The sequence below is a fragment of the Cetorhinus maximus genome, chromosome 11 (genome assembly GCF_964194155.1).
Source record: "Cetorhinus maximus chromosome 11, sCetMax3.hap1.1, whole genome shotgun sequence".
Taxonomy (NCBI): domain Eukaryota; kingdom Metazoa; phylum Chordata; class Chondrichthyes; order Lamniformes; family Cetorhinidae; genus Cetorhinus; species Cetorhinus maximus.
The window spans coordinates 40,039,450-40,055,987 of NC_135889.1; the positions used below are offsets into that span (position 1 = coordinate 40,039,450).

The following is a 16,538-nucleotide window of genomic DNA, read 5'->3' on the forward strand; positions in this document are numbered from 1 at the left end:
GCACTCATCCAGGCAAGTGGAGAATATTCCATCACACTCCTGACGTGTGTCTTGTAAATGGTGGACAGGCTTTGGGGAGTCAGGAAGTGAGTTACTCGCCGAGGATTCCTAGCCTCTGACCTGCTCTCGTAGCCACAGTATTTATATAGCTGGTCCAACTCAGTTTCTGGTCAGTGGTAACCCCCAGGATATTGATAGTGGGAGATTCAGCAATGGCAATGCCATTGAATGTCATGGGGCGAAGGTTAGATGCTCTCTTGTTGGAGATGGTCATTGCCAGGCACTTCTGTGGCACAAATGTTACTTGCCACTTGTCAGCCCAAGCCTAGATATTGTCCAGGTCTTGCTGCATTTGGACATGGACTGCTTCAGTATCTGAGGAGTGCAAATGGTGCTGAACATTGTGCAATCATCAGTGAACATCTCCACTTCTGACCTTATGATGGAGAGAAGGTCATCAATGAAGCAGCTTAAGATGGTTGGGCCTAGGATGCTACCCTTAGGAACTCCTGTAGTGATGTCCTCCAACAACCATAACCGTCTTCCTTTGCGCTAGGTATGACTCCGACCAATGGAGAGTTTTCCCCTGATTCCCATTGCCTCCAGTTTGGTTAGGGCTCCTTGATGCCACACTCGGTCAAATGCTATCTTGATGCCAAGGGCAGTCACTTTCACCTCACCTCTGGAGTTCAGCTCTTTTGTCCATGTTTGAACCAAGGCTGCAATGAGGGTCAGGAGCTGAGTGGCCCTGGTGGAACTCAAATTGAGCGTCAGTGAACAGGTTATTGTTAAGTAAGTGCTGCTTGATAGCACTGTTGATGACCCCTTCCATTATTGTACTGATGATTGAGAGTAGACTGATGGGGCAGTAATTGGCTGGGCTGGATTTGTGCTTTTTGTGTAGAGGACATACCTGGGCAATTTTCCACATTGCCGGGTAGATGCCAGTGTTGTAGCTGCACTGGAACAGCTTGGCTAGGAGTGCAGCAAATTCTTGAGCATAAGTCTTCAGTACAATTGCTGGAATATTGTCAAGGCCTATAGTGTTTGCAGTATCCAGTGCATTCAGCCATTTCTTGATATCACCTGGAGTGAATCAAATTGGCTGAAGACTGGCATCTGTGATGCTGGAGACCTCCGGAGGAGACGAAGATGGATCATCCACTCGGCACTTCAAGCTGAAGATTGTTGCAAATGCTTCAGCCTTATCTTTTGCACTGATGTGCTGTGTTATCCCATTATTGAGGATGGGATATTTTTAGAGGCTCCTCCTCCAGTGAGTTGTTCAATTGCCCACCATTATTCATGACTGGATGTGGCAGGACTGCAGAGTATAGATCTGATCCAATTGCTTGGCTCTGTCTATCTCTTTCTACTTATGCTGTTCGGAATGCAGTTAGCCTTGTGTTGTAGCCTCACTAGGTTGACACCTCATTTTTAGGTATGCCTGGTGCTGCCCCTGGTATGCTCTCCTGCACTCTTCATTGAACCAGGGTTAATCCTTGGCTTGCTGGTAATGGTAGTGGGCGGTATGTCAGGCCATGGGTTTACAGATTGTGGTTGAGTACAATTCTACTGCTGTTGGTGGCCTCATGGATGCCCAGTCTTGAGTTGCTAGATCTGTTGGAATGTTTTCAATTATTTGTGCACACATGGTCTGTGGCTGAACAGTCAATGTAAGTGCCATGAAATATGGTAAGCTTCCTCCATCAAGATGATAATATTGTTTGGCCGACTTGTGCAAATCCTCAAAACAAAAAGTAGGGGAGAAGGTGTGGGGAGGAGTCAGAAGTCTATCCATGTCCAACTGGAAAACGTAATCTGCAGTGATTTGGTATTTGACATACAACAAGGGCAGCATTTGGTAAAATTTTATGTAACAAGATAGGAAATAGATTGAATTTCACAGGAAACTACATTTGGTTTCGTTATGTATTATATACAGAATAAGTTGGTTTACAATTGGCCTTGCCTCACCAGTGTACTTCTCAGTTCACTTTAATAAAAGTAGGGAAAACACGTATGGGGCTTATGCGTGATCACAGAATCCAATGTATACAATGATAAAGAAGAAGACAAATGATGAACAAAGAATAAAGAACAAAGAAAATTACAGCACAGGAACCGGCCCTTCGACCCTCCAAGCCTGTGCCGATCATATTGCCTATCAACTAAAACATTTTGCACTTCCAGGGTCCGTATCCCTCTATTCCCATCCTATTCATGTATTTGACAAGCTGCCTCTTAAACACCACTATCGTACCTGCTTCCACCATCCTTCTGGTAATGTGGTGACCAGAATTGCATGCAATATTCCAAGTGTGGCCTAACCAAGGTTCTATACAGCTGCAGCATGACTTCCCAGCTTTTATACTCAATACCCCTGCCATGAAGGCAAGCATGCCATATGCCTTCCTGACTACCTTATCCACCTGCATTGCCACTTTCAGTGACCTGTGGACCTGTACACCCAGATCCCTCTGCCCGTCAATGCACTTAAGGGTTCTGTCATTTACTGTATAATTCCTGCCTGTATTAGACCTTCCAAAATGCATTATCTCGCATTTGTCCAGCTTAAACTCCATCTGCCATTTCTCCGCCCATGTCTCCAACCGATCTACATCCCGTTGTATCCTTTGACAATCCTCTTCACTATCTGCAACTCCTCCAACCTTAGTGTCATCTGCAAACTTACTAATTAGCCCAGTTACATTTTCCTCCAAATCATTTATGTATACCACAAACAGCATAAGTCCCAGCACTGATCCCTGCGGAACTCCACTAGTCACAGCTCTCCATTCAGAAAAGCACCCTTCCACTGCTACCCATTGTCTTCTATGACCAAGCCAATTCTGTATCCATCCTGCCAGCTCACCTCTGATCCCATGCGACTTTACCTTCTGTACCAGTCTGCCATGAGGGATCTTGTCAAAGGCCTTACTGAAATCCATGTATATAACATCCACTGCCCTTCCATCGTCGATCATCTTTGTCACTTCCTCGGAAAACTCGATCAAGTTAGTGAGACACGACCTCCCCTTCACAAAACCATGCTGCCTCTCACTAATTCGCCCATTTGCTTCCAAATGGTAGTAAATCCTGTCACGAAGAATCTTCTCCAATAATTTCTCTACCACTGACATAAGGCTCACCGGCCTGTAATTTCCTGGATTATCCCTGCTACTCTTCTTAAACAATGAAACAACATTGGCCATTCTCCAGTCCTCTGGGACCTCACCCGTAGCCAGTGAGGATACAAAGATTTCTGTCAAGGCCCCAGCAATCTCCTCCTTTGCCTCCCTCAGTGCTCTGGGGTAGATCCCTTCTGGCCCTGGGGACTTATCCACCTTAATATTCTTCAAGACGCCTAACACCTCTTTTTTGATCTCAACATGATCCAGGCTATCTACACACTCTTCCCTAGACAAATCGACCGCTAAGTCCTTCTCTTTGGTGAATACTAATGAGAAGTATTCATTTAATATCTCTCCCATTTCTTCTGGCTCCACACACAGATTCCTATCTCTGTCCCTGAGTGGGCCTATCCTTTCCCTGGCTACCCTCTTGCTGGGGGGTGTTGTTACAACCTGCTACACCACACCCCCTGCCTCTGTCATGCTATCATATGACTAGATATTGAACAGTTTCTCCACTCCCTAAATTGTAGGGTCCCCTATATGAAAGGGCCAGTGATGTTGAGATAATATCTCGTGCGTAACTGAATTTTGTAACAATTATATTTAAGCTATTGTGATATAACACTGCTCATTTTTTTTAGGATATTACTGTGATGAAGTCTATGAAGAGCCCCCCAGCTGGAGTAAAGCTAGTTATGGAGGCAATTTGTATTTTGAAAGGGATAAAGCCAGACAGAATTCCAGATCCGACTGGATCAGGTAAAAAGATTGAAGATTTCTGGGGCCCTGCCAAAAAAGTATTGGGCGACATGAAGCTTTTGCAGTCTCTCCACGAATATGACAAGGACAATATTCCTTCAGCATACATAAATGTCATTAGGAATAAATACATAACAAACCCAGAATTTATTCCAGAAAAGATTCGTAATGCTTCCACAGCAGCTGAGGGTCTCTGCAAATGGGTTATTGCAATCGACTCCTACGACAAGTAAGTATTTGGCTCATGGAATATTTTAAATCGAATTTTTCAATTCACCAGCCACAATTTTACATTGTATGAGATGGAATAAGTTTTTTTCTACCACCCCCTTTTATTAGAGTAGCTAAAGTTGTAGCTCCCAAGAAAGAGAAACTAGCACTGGCTGAAGGTGAATTGAAGATAGCAATGGATGGTCTAAGAAAGAAGCAAGCTGCACTTAAGGAAGTGCAAGATAAGCTGGAAAAGCTGCAGGAGCAATTGGAAACCAATAAACAAAAAAAAGCAGACCTGGAAAATCAGGTAATTTAAACACCATTTATTGTAGAACTAATATTTGAAATTTGTATAATGGATGAAATGTTATCTGTCTGTTATTTTGGGCATAGCACATGTCAAACACAGTTTGACATTATTCACCAGATAAAATGCGACACCATATTATAGATGTAAAACAGTTTTAAGGAAAGTAAAAGAAATCCAGTTGTTCACCAGGGCAGAATTTTCTGCTTGATGTGCGGGGGAAGGGCCCCACAGATCAGCGCGTAAAATGACGCGCTGTGATGTTGGGCGAGCATCCTGATGTCACTGTGCGCCATCGCAATATTTCGCTGGGCGGGCGCCTGATGAAGTTCGATGCGTGCCCGCCATTAATTAATGGGATAGTTAAGGCCCTTAAATTGGCAATCAATGCCGATTTTCAGGCGCCTGTGTGATCTTCGGCTTGGCTCACGGGTGCAATGGGCAGGTGGGTAAGAGACTTCTTAATAAAACGCATCCACAGGCGGGCTAAGAGGGCTCAGTGGGGTTGTCAATCTAGTCTGTGAAGTATTTATTGCAGAAAGTTTTTAAACTTGCATGTGTGATCTGTAGCAGTTCAGAATGAATTCCAGCAGCTTTCTGTGTACTTTTAACCTTCAGCTCAGCACTCTTCAGTCAGGAATCTTTATCGGGCATGCAGATTTCCGAAGGCCTCTCTTTAACCTGGGTATGGGTTCTGACATGTTCACTGGAGGCACCTCTGAGGAGGAAGAGAGGGCTAGAATAAGGAGGAGGCCAGGAGTGCACAATCAGCCTCCAGGGGAGCCACCTTTGGGTGTACAGGCACAGGCACAAGGGGCGCAGGGCCAAGAAATAGTCCAAGGTGGAAGGGGCCACAGAAGACGCCACTATCCTGCTGCCAGGGTATATAGGTGGCAAAGCAGTTACCTCAGTATGACTGAGGTGCAGTGCCGAAGGAGGCTCCAACTATCAAGGGAGACAGGGTACTACATCTGTCAAATGATTGGCCCTGAGATCTCTCCTAACTGTGTGGGCAGACATCCCATGCCAGCAGCTCTGAAGGTCACAGTTGCCCTCAACTTCTGTGCCTCTGGTTCCTTCCAGGGCTCGGTGGGTGATCTTTGCGGCTTCTCCCAATCAGCTGTGCGCACTTGTGTCAAGCAGGTCACAGACACACTGTTCAGGTGTGCATTGACCTTCATCCACTTCCGCTGGGACCAGGCTAGCCAGACACAGCGAGCCAGAGGCTTCGCGGCCAATGCTGGCTTCCCCCGCGTCCAGGGTGCAATAGACTGCACACGTGTGACCATCAAGGCACCAGCAGGTGACCCCGGTGCCTTTGTCAACAGGAAGGGCTTCCACTCCATGAACGTGCAGATAGTGTGTGATCACAGGATGCTGATTCTCCAAGTCTGTGCAAGGTACCCAGGCAGCTACCACGATGCCTACGTCCTCAGACACTCCCAGGTGCCGGGGCTCTTCAGCGCTCCAGCCTGGCTGGATGGATGGCTGCTGGGTGACAAGGGCTATCCCCTCAGAAGGTGGCTCATGACGCCTCTCCGCCATCCAAGAACAGAAGCTGAGCAGCGCTACAATAGGAGCCACGCCTCCACAAGGGCTGTGGTGGAGGGAGCCATCGGTCTTCTCGAGATGCGCTTCCGATGCCTGGACCGCTCAGGGGGCGCACTCCAGTACCCCCCAGATCGTGTCTCGGTGATAGTGGTTGTATGCTGCGCTCTCCACAATCTTGCGCTGGAAAAGGGAGACGCAGTGGACGATGAAAATGTTGACGCAGTGGATGCGGCTACACACGATTAGTCCAGCACTGATTCTGAGGATGAGGAAGCACAGGGGAATGATGAGGGGCTAAACGCTGACCCAGGACTACACCAAGGAGGCAGGGACACCTGGGACACTTTAATCCAATGAACCTTCAGCTAGTTCCACACAAATGGATCAGGAGGACCAGCCTTGCCTAGCGCTTCCATCGTCAGCATTTAAGTGCTACATCTGTCACTTCATCAGCTGCAACTAAGGGCTTTGTACATAAACCTCAATGTCCACTCAAACACTCATGACATGTATGTAAAACATACAAATGCAGAACAAAGGAGCCACCCTCAGCCATGGTAACACATCTGGTTTTAATTTTCTCCATCATAAGGTCACACAAAATGAAAGCAAAACGTTTTTCAACCATAAACAAATAATAATTCCCTAATCTAGGGCCAACACAAAAGCACCAGTGAGAAACCCGTGGTGTGCCTACGGTGCCTTATGCTTACGTTTGCGGGTGCTACATCTTGGTGCCGCCCCATCGCTCAGTGTAGCTTCTGAGACACCCTGCTGACTCTGCTGTCCTGTTGGCCTCGATGACCTTGGCGGCTGTCCTCTGGCCCGTGGAGCCTTTGCTGGTCCCGCCTGGGAGGGATCTGCCAGGTCCACAACTGGCATCTCCCCAGTCGTCGCAGCCTTACCCGATGAAGCGGTCACTAGGAGAGGGGTGGAGCAGCTGTTGCCCTCATCCAGAGCGCTGTGAGAGGGGCATTTTTCTCCTGAAAAACAGAGAAGACCATTCATTGCGGCTAATCGCACATGGACTCTGCACGCACACGCCGCACCCCAACCACAGTGGCCCGTATCAGGCCTCCGGTGCCTCCTCCCCATGCTACTGCTGATCAGTCACACAAAGGTAGTAAGCCTGCTCCCAACCCCCACCCCACCCCCCCCGCCCCCACAATGGCTACCTTGGACACATTTTGCGTCCATCACTTCAGGAAACACGCGGTCTTAGCTCCCATAGCAAGGAGGCGCCACTATTTGTGACGTCGAGGGCAGCAGATGGCCCTTGGCTACGACACCTTGAGACTCCCCTTCCACAATCTCATCACTATGAATAGGACATGTGTTGGAGTTTTGAGTATGCGCCTAGCTGCATCTCCTGCAGGTCCTCCATCATCCCCCAGACTAGTCATGTACGACTAAGAGCAACGCATGGTGCGGGGGAGAACTCATCTCCTCATGAACCACTCAGGCTGATGTAAGCATGGGCAGTATCTGCTTGCCCACCCAGCATACGAGAAATGTCCACTTCATCGGCTGAGGCTGCGACGACTGGGGAGATGCCAGTTGTGGACCTGTGTGGCAGATTCAATGCAATCACGACAGTAAGACTTGGGGAGGGGGGCCCTCAAAGGCTAAGGCTACCTGTTGGGTTAAATGCCCAACGCCAACCTGGTACTCACCCTTCTAGAGCGCAACAAATCATTGAAGCGCTTACGGCACTGGATCCAGGTGCGCCACACCATGTCGCGGGGGCTCACCACCTCCGCCACCTCCTCCCGTGCACGTTTGATCATGTGGGGGGTCTTCCTTCTCCCATCCTGGGAGACAAACACCTCCCGCCGTGCTGCCACCTCCTCGAGGAGGGCAGCAAAGCAATCATCAGAAAAACGAGGAGCCATTGACCCCCGCTGGCCTACTCTGCAGCCTGCCCTGCTCCTGTGGCAGACCCTGCAGCCTGCCCTGTTCCTCTGCCCTTCCCTCCAGAGTGCCCTGCTGAGCAGACCCCCTGCGGTTGGATCTCCAGGTGGTCATTGTGAGCAGCCTAAAGGAGGCTGCCAGGCCCTCTTTTAAACAGACTGCCAGGTTGCCATTGGACCCAGTGGTCTGTGCACGCCCGCCGCAACCCGCACATTCCCGCTATCCACGGGAGTCAGAAATGCGCTGAACAGGCCTTAATTGGCCCACCCACGCAAAATTGGCGGCGCGGCCCCAATTGCGGATGCTGATCGGGCCCGCGCCCACCTGCGTCTGCTCCTGCTCTGCCCACCCGCCAAATGGAAAATGTTGGCCCTGGAGTCTCAAATGTGAAAGTCTTACATTAGAATTACTTTGAAATTACAACATGGAATTATGTTGTTTGGCCCAACTGAGCCACGTTGTTGTTTAACCTTCACACAAGCAGTATTCCTAATTCCACATGCCGGCCCTGTTCCTATGTCAGATTCCTCTCCTTTCCTTCAACTATCTAACTTTTTTTTAAATGTTAACATGGGCGGACAGAATCTTGTGGAGGCAATGGGTGTCTTGGCCACTGGCTGGAGAGCTGGCGAGAGCCCCGCATTGCCTTCTTTAGGGAAGGCCTGTGCCATTTTGTGCTATTCGGGCACTTGGTAGGCCAGCGGTGGGCCTTCCCCTGGGATCAATAATCCTGGGTGTGGAAGAGCCGCCTACCAAGAGTTGCTGGTGAGTCAGAGGCTTGCAGGTCTATTGAACAGCAGTGCCACTGGGGAGGTGGTGGCTGCTGCTGGGAGGACATGCACCCGAGGCCCAGGATTGTAGCTGGATCCCAGGCCAGAAGTGATGGCTGTTTGTGTCTTTTGTTCTTTAAGAAAAGGGGGATGTTTGGGTTTTGAAATGCAACAGTACTACATGTCCTATCTGGCTTGCTTTAGTCATGTGACTTCTGCCATGGGGGATGCTCTTTGTAAGCTGCTATTTTACAAGCAGTTCAATAAAGACTTACACTGAGAAAGCATTGCAGTCATTAAGCACAAAATATGGTGTCAGAAGTGGAGCTAAAATAGAGTTTTGAAACCCTGGAAATTTTGCAGAGAAGTCACAGCTCAGAAGGGCACACAAAAATGTTTAAGTCTGCTAAAGGCTGCTTAAAAAGGACAAGGAAAGGCAAACACAAACTGAAGGCTGCAAATAAAATACTGGGTGAGTTAACATGGCTGTAAGCTTTCCCCTCCCTGCTCTGGTAGAAATGAAAGCTGCTATGTGGCAGAACTGGTAGTTTTTCCACTTGCAATGGCAAAACTACGAGCTTGCAATAGATTTAATTAACAAGCCGGAGCCGATATGAGTAGCCACACTTAACACTGCTGGGGAGGGACTGCTGCAAATTGTATTGCACCCTAAATCTATTCAACAAACAAAGGAAGCAGACGACAGAGATTTTGAAAGCCTTGGATGCAGGCTTTGAACCCCGAGTGAACGTAACTTATGAACGCTATTTATTCAACACTACAGCTCAAGGTGAAAATTAACCCATTGATCAGTATGTGACTGCAGTAACACAGCTTGCAGAATCATGTGAATTTGGACAACTAAAAGTTGATTGATTAAAGATAGAATTGTCTTAGACATACAAGACCCGTCAGTGAGAGCAAGTCTACTGATAAAGGAGAAACTTACATTCAATAAAGCAATAGACATGTGTAAAAATGCAAGGTTGTAAAATGTCAGTTACAGCACATTTGTGGCACAACAGACTAGGAGGTACATTATGCTGAGAGACATTCCAGGCCGGAAGTCAGAACAATCGCGGACAAAGGTCAGGATGCAAATACTGCGGATGACATCATACAAAGGGAATAGAAGTGTTGTCCAACTTAGGTAAAACTGTGTTTTAACAGCAAGAAGCTGAATCATATCACACACAAGTGTTTGGCTAGAAAGAAGCAAAATAAGCCTATACAGATGGCCATTGGAGAGATATGAGCAGAAGTGTCTGATGAAGCACTATACATGATACAACAGGTTGGTTCCATCAAGTCTATAAGTGATAAATGGTTTTTGACTGTTACAATAATGACCACAGAAGGAGAGTATCAAGCGAACAAGAAGTGTCAGATAAACACTGGTGTGTCATGCAACATAATGACCTTCACAGATCTGTGTGAAGTTACTGAACATGGCAATCCAAAAATGAAGCCCTTGAAAGTAAGGTTGAGGCTATAAGATGGCATGATACTCATACCAAGAAGACAAATTAGTCTGTAAGCCCAATGCAATGGCAAGAAGGAAGATCTAGAGTTCCAGATCATAGATGGGATGCAACAGCTACTCATCTCAGCTGGAGCAAGTCCAAAGCTTGAGCTGGTAATCCTAAACGTGCCAGTAGAGATTTACAACACCTTTCAGCACACAATACCATTGTTGGCAGAACAGATCCTGAAGGAGTACAAAGATGTGATTATAGGTTTGGGATGTCTTCCAGGAGAATATCATCCAGAAGTAGTTGAGAGTGTAAGACCAATTCAGCATCTGCCTAGAAGAGTCCCAGCTGCCCTCAAGTCAAGCAAGAAGAGCTGGAAAAGAGGGGAGTGTAATCAAGAAAGTGACAACTCCTGCAGACTAGATTAGCAGCATGTTAGCAGTGAAACAATTTGGAAAGCTGCGAGTGTGCTTAGAGCCAAAGGACCTAAATAAAGCACAAAAGAGGTCTCACTACTCCATGCCAACCATCAAAGGAATTTTGCTGCAACTTGCCAAGGCAAAGATCTTTACCACCCTAGATGCGAAGCATGGTTACTGGCAAGTGAAGCTGGATGAAAGCAGCAGCTTTCTAACTACGTTCTGGATGCTGTTCAGGAGATACAGATAGTTGTGCATGCCATTTGACATTTCCACACTCCAGAAGAGTATCAACGCAGACAGCATGAGATAATCAGTGATCTTCCTGGAGTGGAATCAATAGTGAATGATCTACTAGTCCATGGATGTGGAGACACAATGGAAGAAGCCATAGCTGACCATGATCAGAATTTAATGTGACTACCAGAGAGAGCGCTCCAGATGAACCTGAAGCTGAACAAGAAAAAATTACAACTGAAGATGCCTGATGTCAAGTACATAGGTCATGTACTGACAGCAAAAGGTCTTCGCCCAGATCCTGACAAGGTGAACTGCAGCAGTGATGCAGTGACTAACAGATGTGGAAGCAGTGCAATGATTTGTTGGATTTGTGAACTATTTAGCAAAATTTTTGCCCAATTGTCATTGAAGCATAAACCATTACGCAAGCTCATTGCCAAAGAGGTGCAGCGGTATCGAGGCACAGAACAAGAAGCAGTGTTCACTAAAATCAAACAACTAGTGATGACAACACCAGGGCTGAAGTACTCTGATGTCAATGAGGAAGTCACCTTGCAGTGTGACACCAGCACGACAGGTCTTGGAGCAACCCTAATGCAGCAAGGACAACCAGTCACATTTGCATCCAGAACACTAATGCAAATGGAATGGCGTTATGCTCAGATCGAGAAAGAGTGCCTGGCTATTGTTTTTGCTTGTGAGCATTTTCATCAATACCTGCTTGAGAGAGACAAAGTAATAGTAGAGTCCAATCACTTCAAGCCACCTCAAAGCATTTTCCTCAAACCACTACAGTTTGCTCCAAAGTGCCTGCAAAGAATGTTACTTTGTTTACAGAGATATCATCTGGACATGACATACAAGCAAGGGAAACTGCTGTTGAAAGCAGTGGTCCCCATGAGGAAAGTTGAGGATGCTACAATAGAATGTGAAATCTTTTAGATTCAACATGAAGCATCAGCTCGACATGATCTGGAAGTCATCAACCCAGCAGCGACACTGAACCTGACAGACAAGCGCCTTGCTCAAATCAAGCAAAGTACCCAATACGATGCAACCCTCCAAGTGCTACAAGAAGTAGCGATGAAAGGAAACTAACACTCCACCTCCAACTTCCCTTTCCTCTCCATAGTCCTTGAATGGGTTATCACCTCCAAAATCTGCTCATCTTTCCTGGAACTCCATGTTTGAATCCCTCTGATTAGGTTTCCCCTCCATGCCATGGTAGCAAAATGGCTCCTCTCAAAATCACAGTTGACATCCTATGTGACTTTGGCAAAGGTAAACTATCACTCCTTGTCCTCTTGACCTGTCTGCAATGTTTGACAGAGCTGATACACCATCCTCCTCCAATGCTTGTCCACTGTCATTCATGTGAACATACAAAATAGGAGCAGACGTAGGCCGTTCTGCTTCTCTAGCATTCAATAAGATCATGGCTGACCTGTTTGTGTTTCGAATTTCACATTCTCATCTCTCCCCAATAATCTTTGATTCCCTTGCCTAACAAGAATCTGTCTACCTCTGCCTTAAAAATATTCAATGACCCCGCCCTCCACTGCCTTCTGAGGTAAATTCCAAGGTCGCACAACCCTCTAAGAGAAAAAATTACACCTCACTTCTGTCCTAAAAGGGCGGCCCCTAATTTTTAAACAGTGCCCCCTAGTTCTGGACTCACCCACAAGAGGAAACATCCTTTCCATGTCCACCTTGTTGAGACTGTTCAAAATCTTATATACTTCAATCAAGTCACCATTTACTCTTCTAAACTCCAGTGGAAACAAGCCAAGTTTGTCTAACCTTTCCTCATAAGACAATCTGCTCATTCCAGATATCAATCTATAAAACTCCTCTGAACTGCCTCCAACTCATGTACATACTTCCTTAAATAAGGAGACCAAAACTGCACAAAGTATTCGAGATGCGATCTCACCAATGCCCTGTATAACTGAAGCATAACATCCTTACTTTTATGTTCAATTCCTGTTATAATAAATGATAGCAGTCCATTAGCCAACTTGGTGGAATTGCTCTCACCTAGTTCTGTTCTTATCTATCCAGTAATAGCTAGTGTGTTACTTGCAATGGTGTCTCTTCCCGCTCCTGAACTGTTACCTCTGGTGTACCCCAGTAATTTATCCTTTGCCCCTCAAAGACACCATTCAAAAGCACAGCATTAGTTTTCATATGTTCACTGATGACTGCCAGCCCTACCTCACCACAACCTCTCTCATAATCTCCACTGTTGTTAAATTACCAGACTGCTTATCCAATATCCAGACTGGATAGCGGAAATTTGTTCCAATTGCATATTGGGAAAACTGAAACCATTGTCTTTGGCTCCTGCTTCAAACTCTATTTCTTAGCAACCGGCTCCATCCCTCTCCCTGAGACTAAACCAGAATAATCGCAACCTTGGTGTCATAGTTGACCTTGAGTAAGCTTCCGGCCACATATCCACACCATCACTGAGACCGCTTCTTTACATTTTTGCAACTTCGCCCCTGCCTAAGCACGTACGTTGATGAAACCCTCATTCATGACTTTGTTAACTCTAGAGTTGACTATTCCCATGCACTCCTGATTGGTCTCCCACATTCTATTGTCTATAATCTTGAGGTCATCCAAAACTCTCCTGCCTGTGTCCTTACTCGCAGCAAGTTCCGTTCCCCTATCATCTCTATGTTCGCTGAACTACAGTGGCAACCAGTCAAGCAACATTTTGATTTTTAACATTCTCATCCTGTTTTCAAATCCCTACATATCTCTGTAATCTCCTTCACCCCAAGAACTGGGCGAGATATTTGCATTCATCTAATTCTCTTGAGTATCCCTGATTTTAATTGCTCCACCGTTGGTGGCCATGCCTTCAGTTGCCTAGGCCACAAGCTCTGGAATACCCTCCATACACTTCTCCCCCTCACTTTCCTGCTTTAAGACACCCTTAAAACCTACTTCTTTATAAAACTCTTTTGTCATCTGACCTAACCTTATGTGGCTCAATGTTATATTTAGTTTTATAATGTTCCCGTGAAGCACCTTTGGATGTTTTATTCTCTCAGTTGTGCTATACAAATACCTGTATAAGTTGTTATTGATTAATACAAGACTAGTCTATGCAACTTGTCCCCATAATTTAACCCTTTTTAACCTGGTATCATTTAGGCAAATCTGCGTCGCACCCTTCCAAGGCAACACAACCTTTCTGAGGTGTGTCCAGAACTGAACACAGTACTAGATGGGGTCAAATCCGTACTTAATACAATTGTACACTAACTTCCACCCTGTTATATTTAGCCACATTGAGATGAAGACCAGCATTCCATTAGCCTTTTAAATCATTTTTAGTACCTGTACACTAGGTTTATGATTTGGTGGACACTGCAGCATGGGCATTTGCTTCTGAAGTGGGTGAACAGAATCATGAAATTTCCCAGCATTCTGCACCTGCCTCAGGAAAAAGTGCCCCGATTAATGGGATCTTCATTCTGGGTAGGGTGTTTGTGTATGTGTGTGTTGCGGGGGGTGGGGGGCGGTTGCGGGGGGAGGTGGGGGAGGCGGTGGGGGCAGCCACAGAGACAACTAAGTGCCAAAGTGGGCTGGTTAAAAGGCCCACCTCAGTGCTCTGGGACTTCATCCCAGTTGTGTGGTTGAAAAATAGGCTCTCTAGCCCTCAACCCCCACACTCACCTCCTTTCCCCACCCACACCCCATGCCCCATCCATGCCAACTTGTGCCAACCCATGGCCCCACCCACTCCCATGGCTCCTCATACTCTCCATGCCAACTCATGTACCTCCACCCACCTTCCATGGCCCCTCATCTCCTCCATACCAATCTATGATTCCCCACTCATCCCATGGCCTCATAAACTCCCTATTCCAACTTAGTGCCAATTTATGCCAACCAGTCACCCATCACCCACTACTCGTTGCCCTTACACTCTCCATGCCAACTCACCCAGTATCGATGCTGAAGCCATGCTGAAATGGAATAAAACAACGTTCCACCTACCTATTACAGACTTCACTATATTAAAAAACATTAATTGATAAAAGCCCAGTCAACACATTTAAATCCCCTCAAGTACTTAATCCTATATAAAAACACAAACATTTGTATTCATAATCCCACATCTGACCTTTTTAATGGATCAGAAAATAAACCAAGTTCTCAACATTTTGTCGGATTGTGACAGTGAAGGTTGCTTATCTTCTAGGTTGACTTGTGCAGTAAAAAGCTGGATCGAGCAGAACAGCTCATAGGTGGGCTTGGTGGTGAGAAGACTCGCTGGAATGATACTGCCATAAATTTAGGAGTACAATACACTAACCTGACAGGTGACATCCTGATTTCTTCTGGAATTGTGGCATATCTTGGGGCCTTCACATCAACCTATAGACAGGTAACCTAAAAATGAAGCCAAGAAAGTGGATTGGATAAGTAGAATTTTTCACCAATCTTTCTATGTACTTTTTAATATCAGCTTTTTTCTAATATAACATTCTTTTGGGTAGAATTGATGTAATGGTGGCAATATTTATTCTTAATGCAAATTTTGATTTTAATATCCATCTTAGCTTAGAATATTCACTATTTAGGGAAGTCCATGAACAATGTTTGCTGGATGGTTTAAATTATGTAATTTAGATGACCATGCAATTTCCCAGTGTTTAGTCCACCGCAGCACTCAGTTATCTATAAAATATGCATTCCTAGCTGCAGGTGGGTACTGTTCATGGAGTGAAATCAAAATACTTCACAGTAATATTCATAATAGCATTTAAAGTGATTTCTAAATATTTTGCTTTGATATTTTCTGTTTCTTTACTGCTTCAAATTACTCAGGAAGCTTTATCTCAGATGTTTTGACACAGCCTTTATTTGGAACATCCAAGCCTTTGTATCTTTTGCACAACTTGCCTACCTATACCTATCTTCATATTGTGAACAAATTTTGCTGCTATATAGTCAGATCCTTCATTGTAAATATATATCGTAAATAGTTGAGGCCCCAAATATCAACCCTGTGGCACTCCACTAATTGCAATCTGCCATCCTGAAAATAACCTATTTATCCCATCTCTGTTTTCTGTTAGTTAGACAACCCTGTACCCATGCTAATATATCACCCCCAATGCCATAATCTCTTATCTTGTGTAGTAATCTTTTATGTGACACCTTATCGAATGCTTTTTGTAAATCCAAATGCATCACATCTACCGGTCCCTCTTTATCCACACTACTTGTTACATCATCAAAGAACTCTAATACATTTGGCAAACATGATTTCCCTTTCACAAAATCATGTTGACTTTGCCTGATTTTACTATGATTTTCTACATGTCCTGCTACTACCTTTTAATAATGGATTCTTGCATCTTTCCAATGGCAGACATAATGCTAACTGGCCTATAGTTTCCTGCTTTCTGTCTCCCTCCTTTCTTGAACAGATGTGTTACATTGGCGGTTTTCCAGTCTGTTGGGATCTTTCTAGTATCTAGGAAATTTTGGAAGATTACAACTTGGCCTTCATACCCTTGTAATTGGTTTCATTTAAATTTAAGCAGGGCAGGGCAAGGGGTTTGCACAAGATGCAAAATACCGGGACCCAAGTCCTAGCAAGGCCTGGGCTCAAGCAAATATGATGTGCTGAAAATCCTCCTTTTGCAAATAAAAATAATCTAATATTAACTTGATATATACTAAACATACCACCAGGAAAATTTTAGGCAGCTGCATAAAGTCTCGTTGGCTCA

At 45.5% G+C, this 16,538-nt stretch overlaps 1 protein-coding gene across 1 annotated transcript in view; it reads left to right on the forward strand.

Moving 5' to 3' along the window:
- The window catches only part of dnah7 (dynein, axonemal, heavy chain 7), a 614,695-nt gene that overhangs the window by 394,550 nt on the left and 203,607 nt on the right, over positions 1-16,538 (forward strand). The window contains exons 43-45 of the mRNA XM_078551851.1: positions 3,779-4,125; positions 4,236-4,416; positions 14,999-15,184. Of these exons, the coding sequence (XP_078407977.1) occupies positions 3,779-4,125; positions 4,236-4,416; positions 14,999-15,184 (714 nt within the window). The remainder of the gene's footprint in view (positions 1-3,778; positions 4,126-4,235; positions 4,417-14,998; positions 15,185-16,538) is intronic.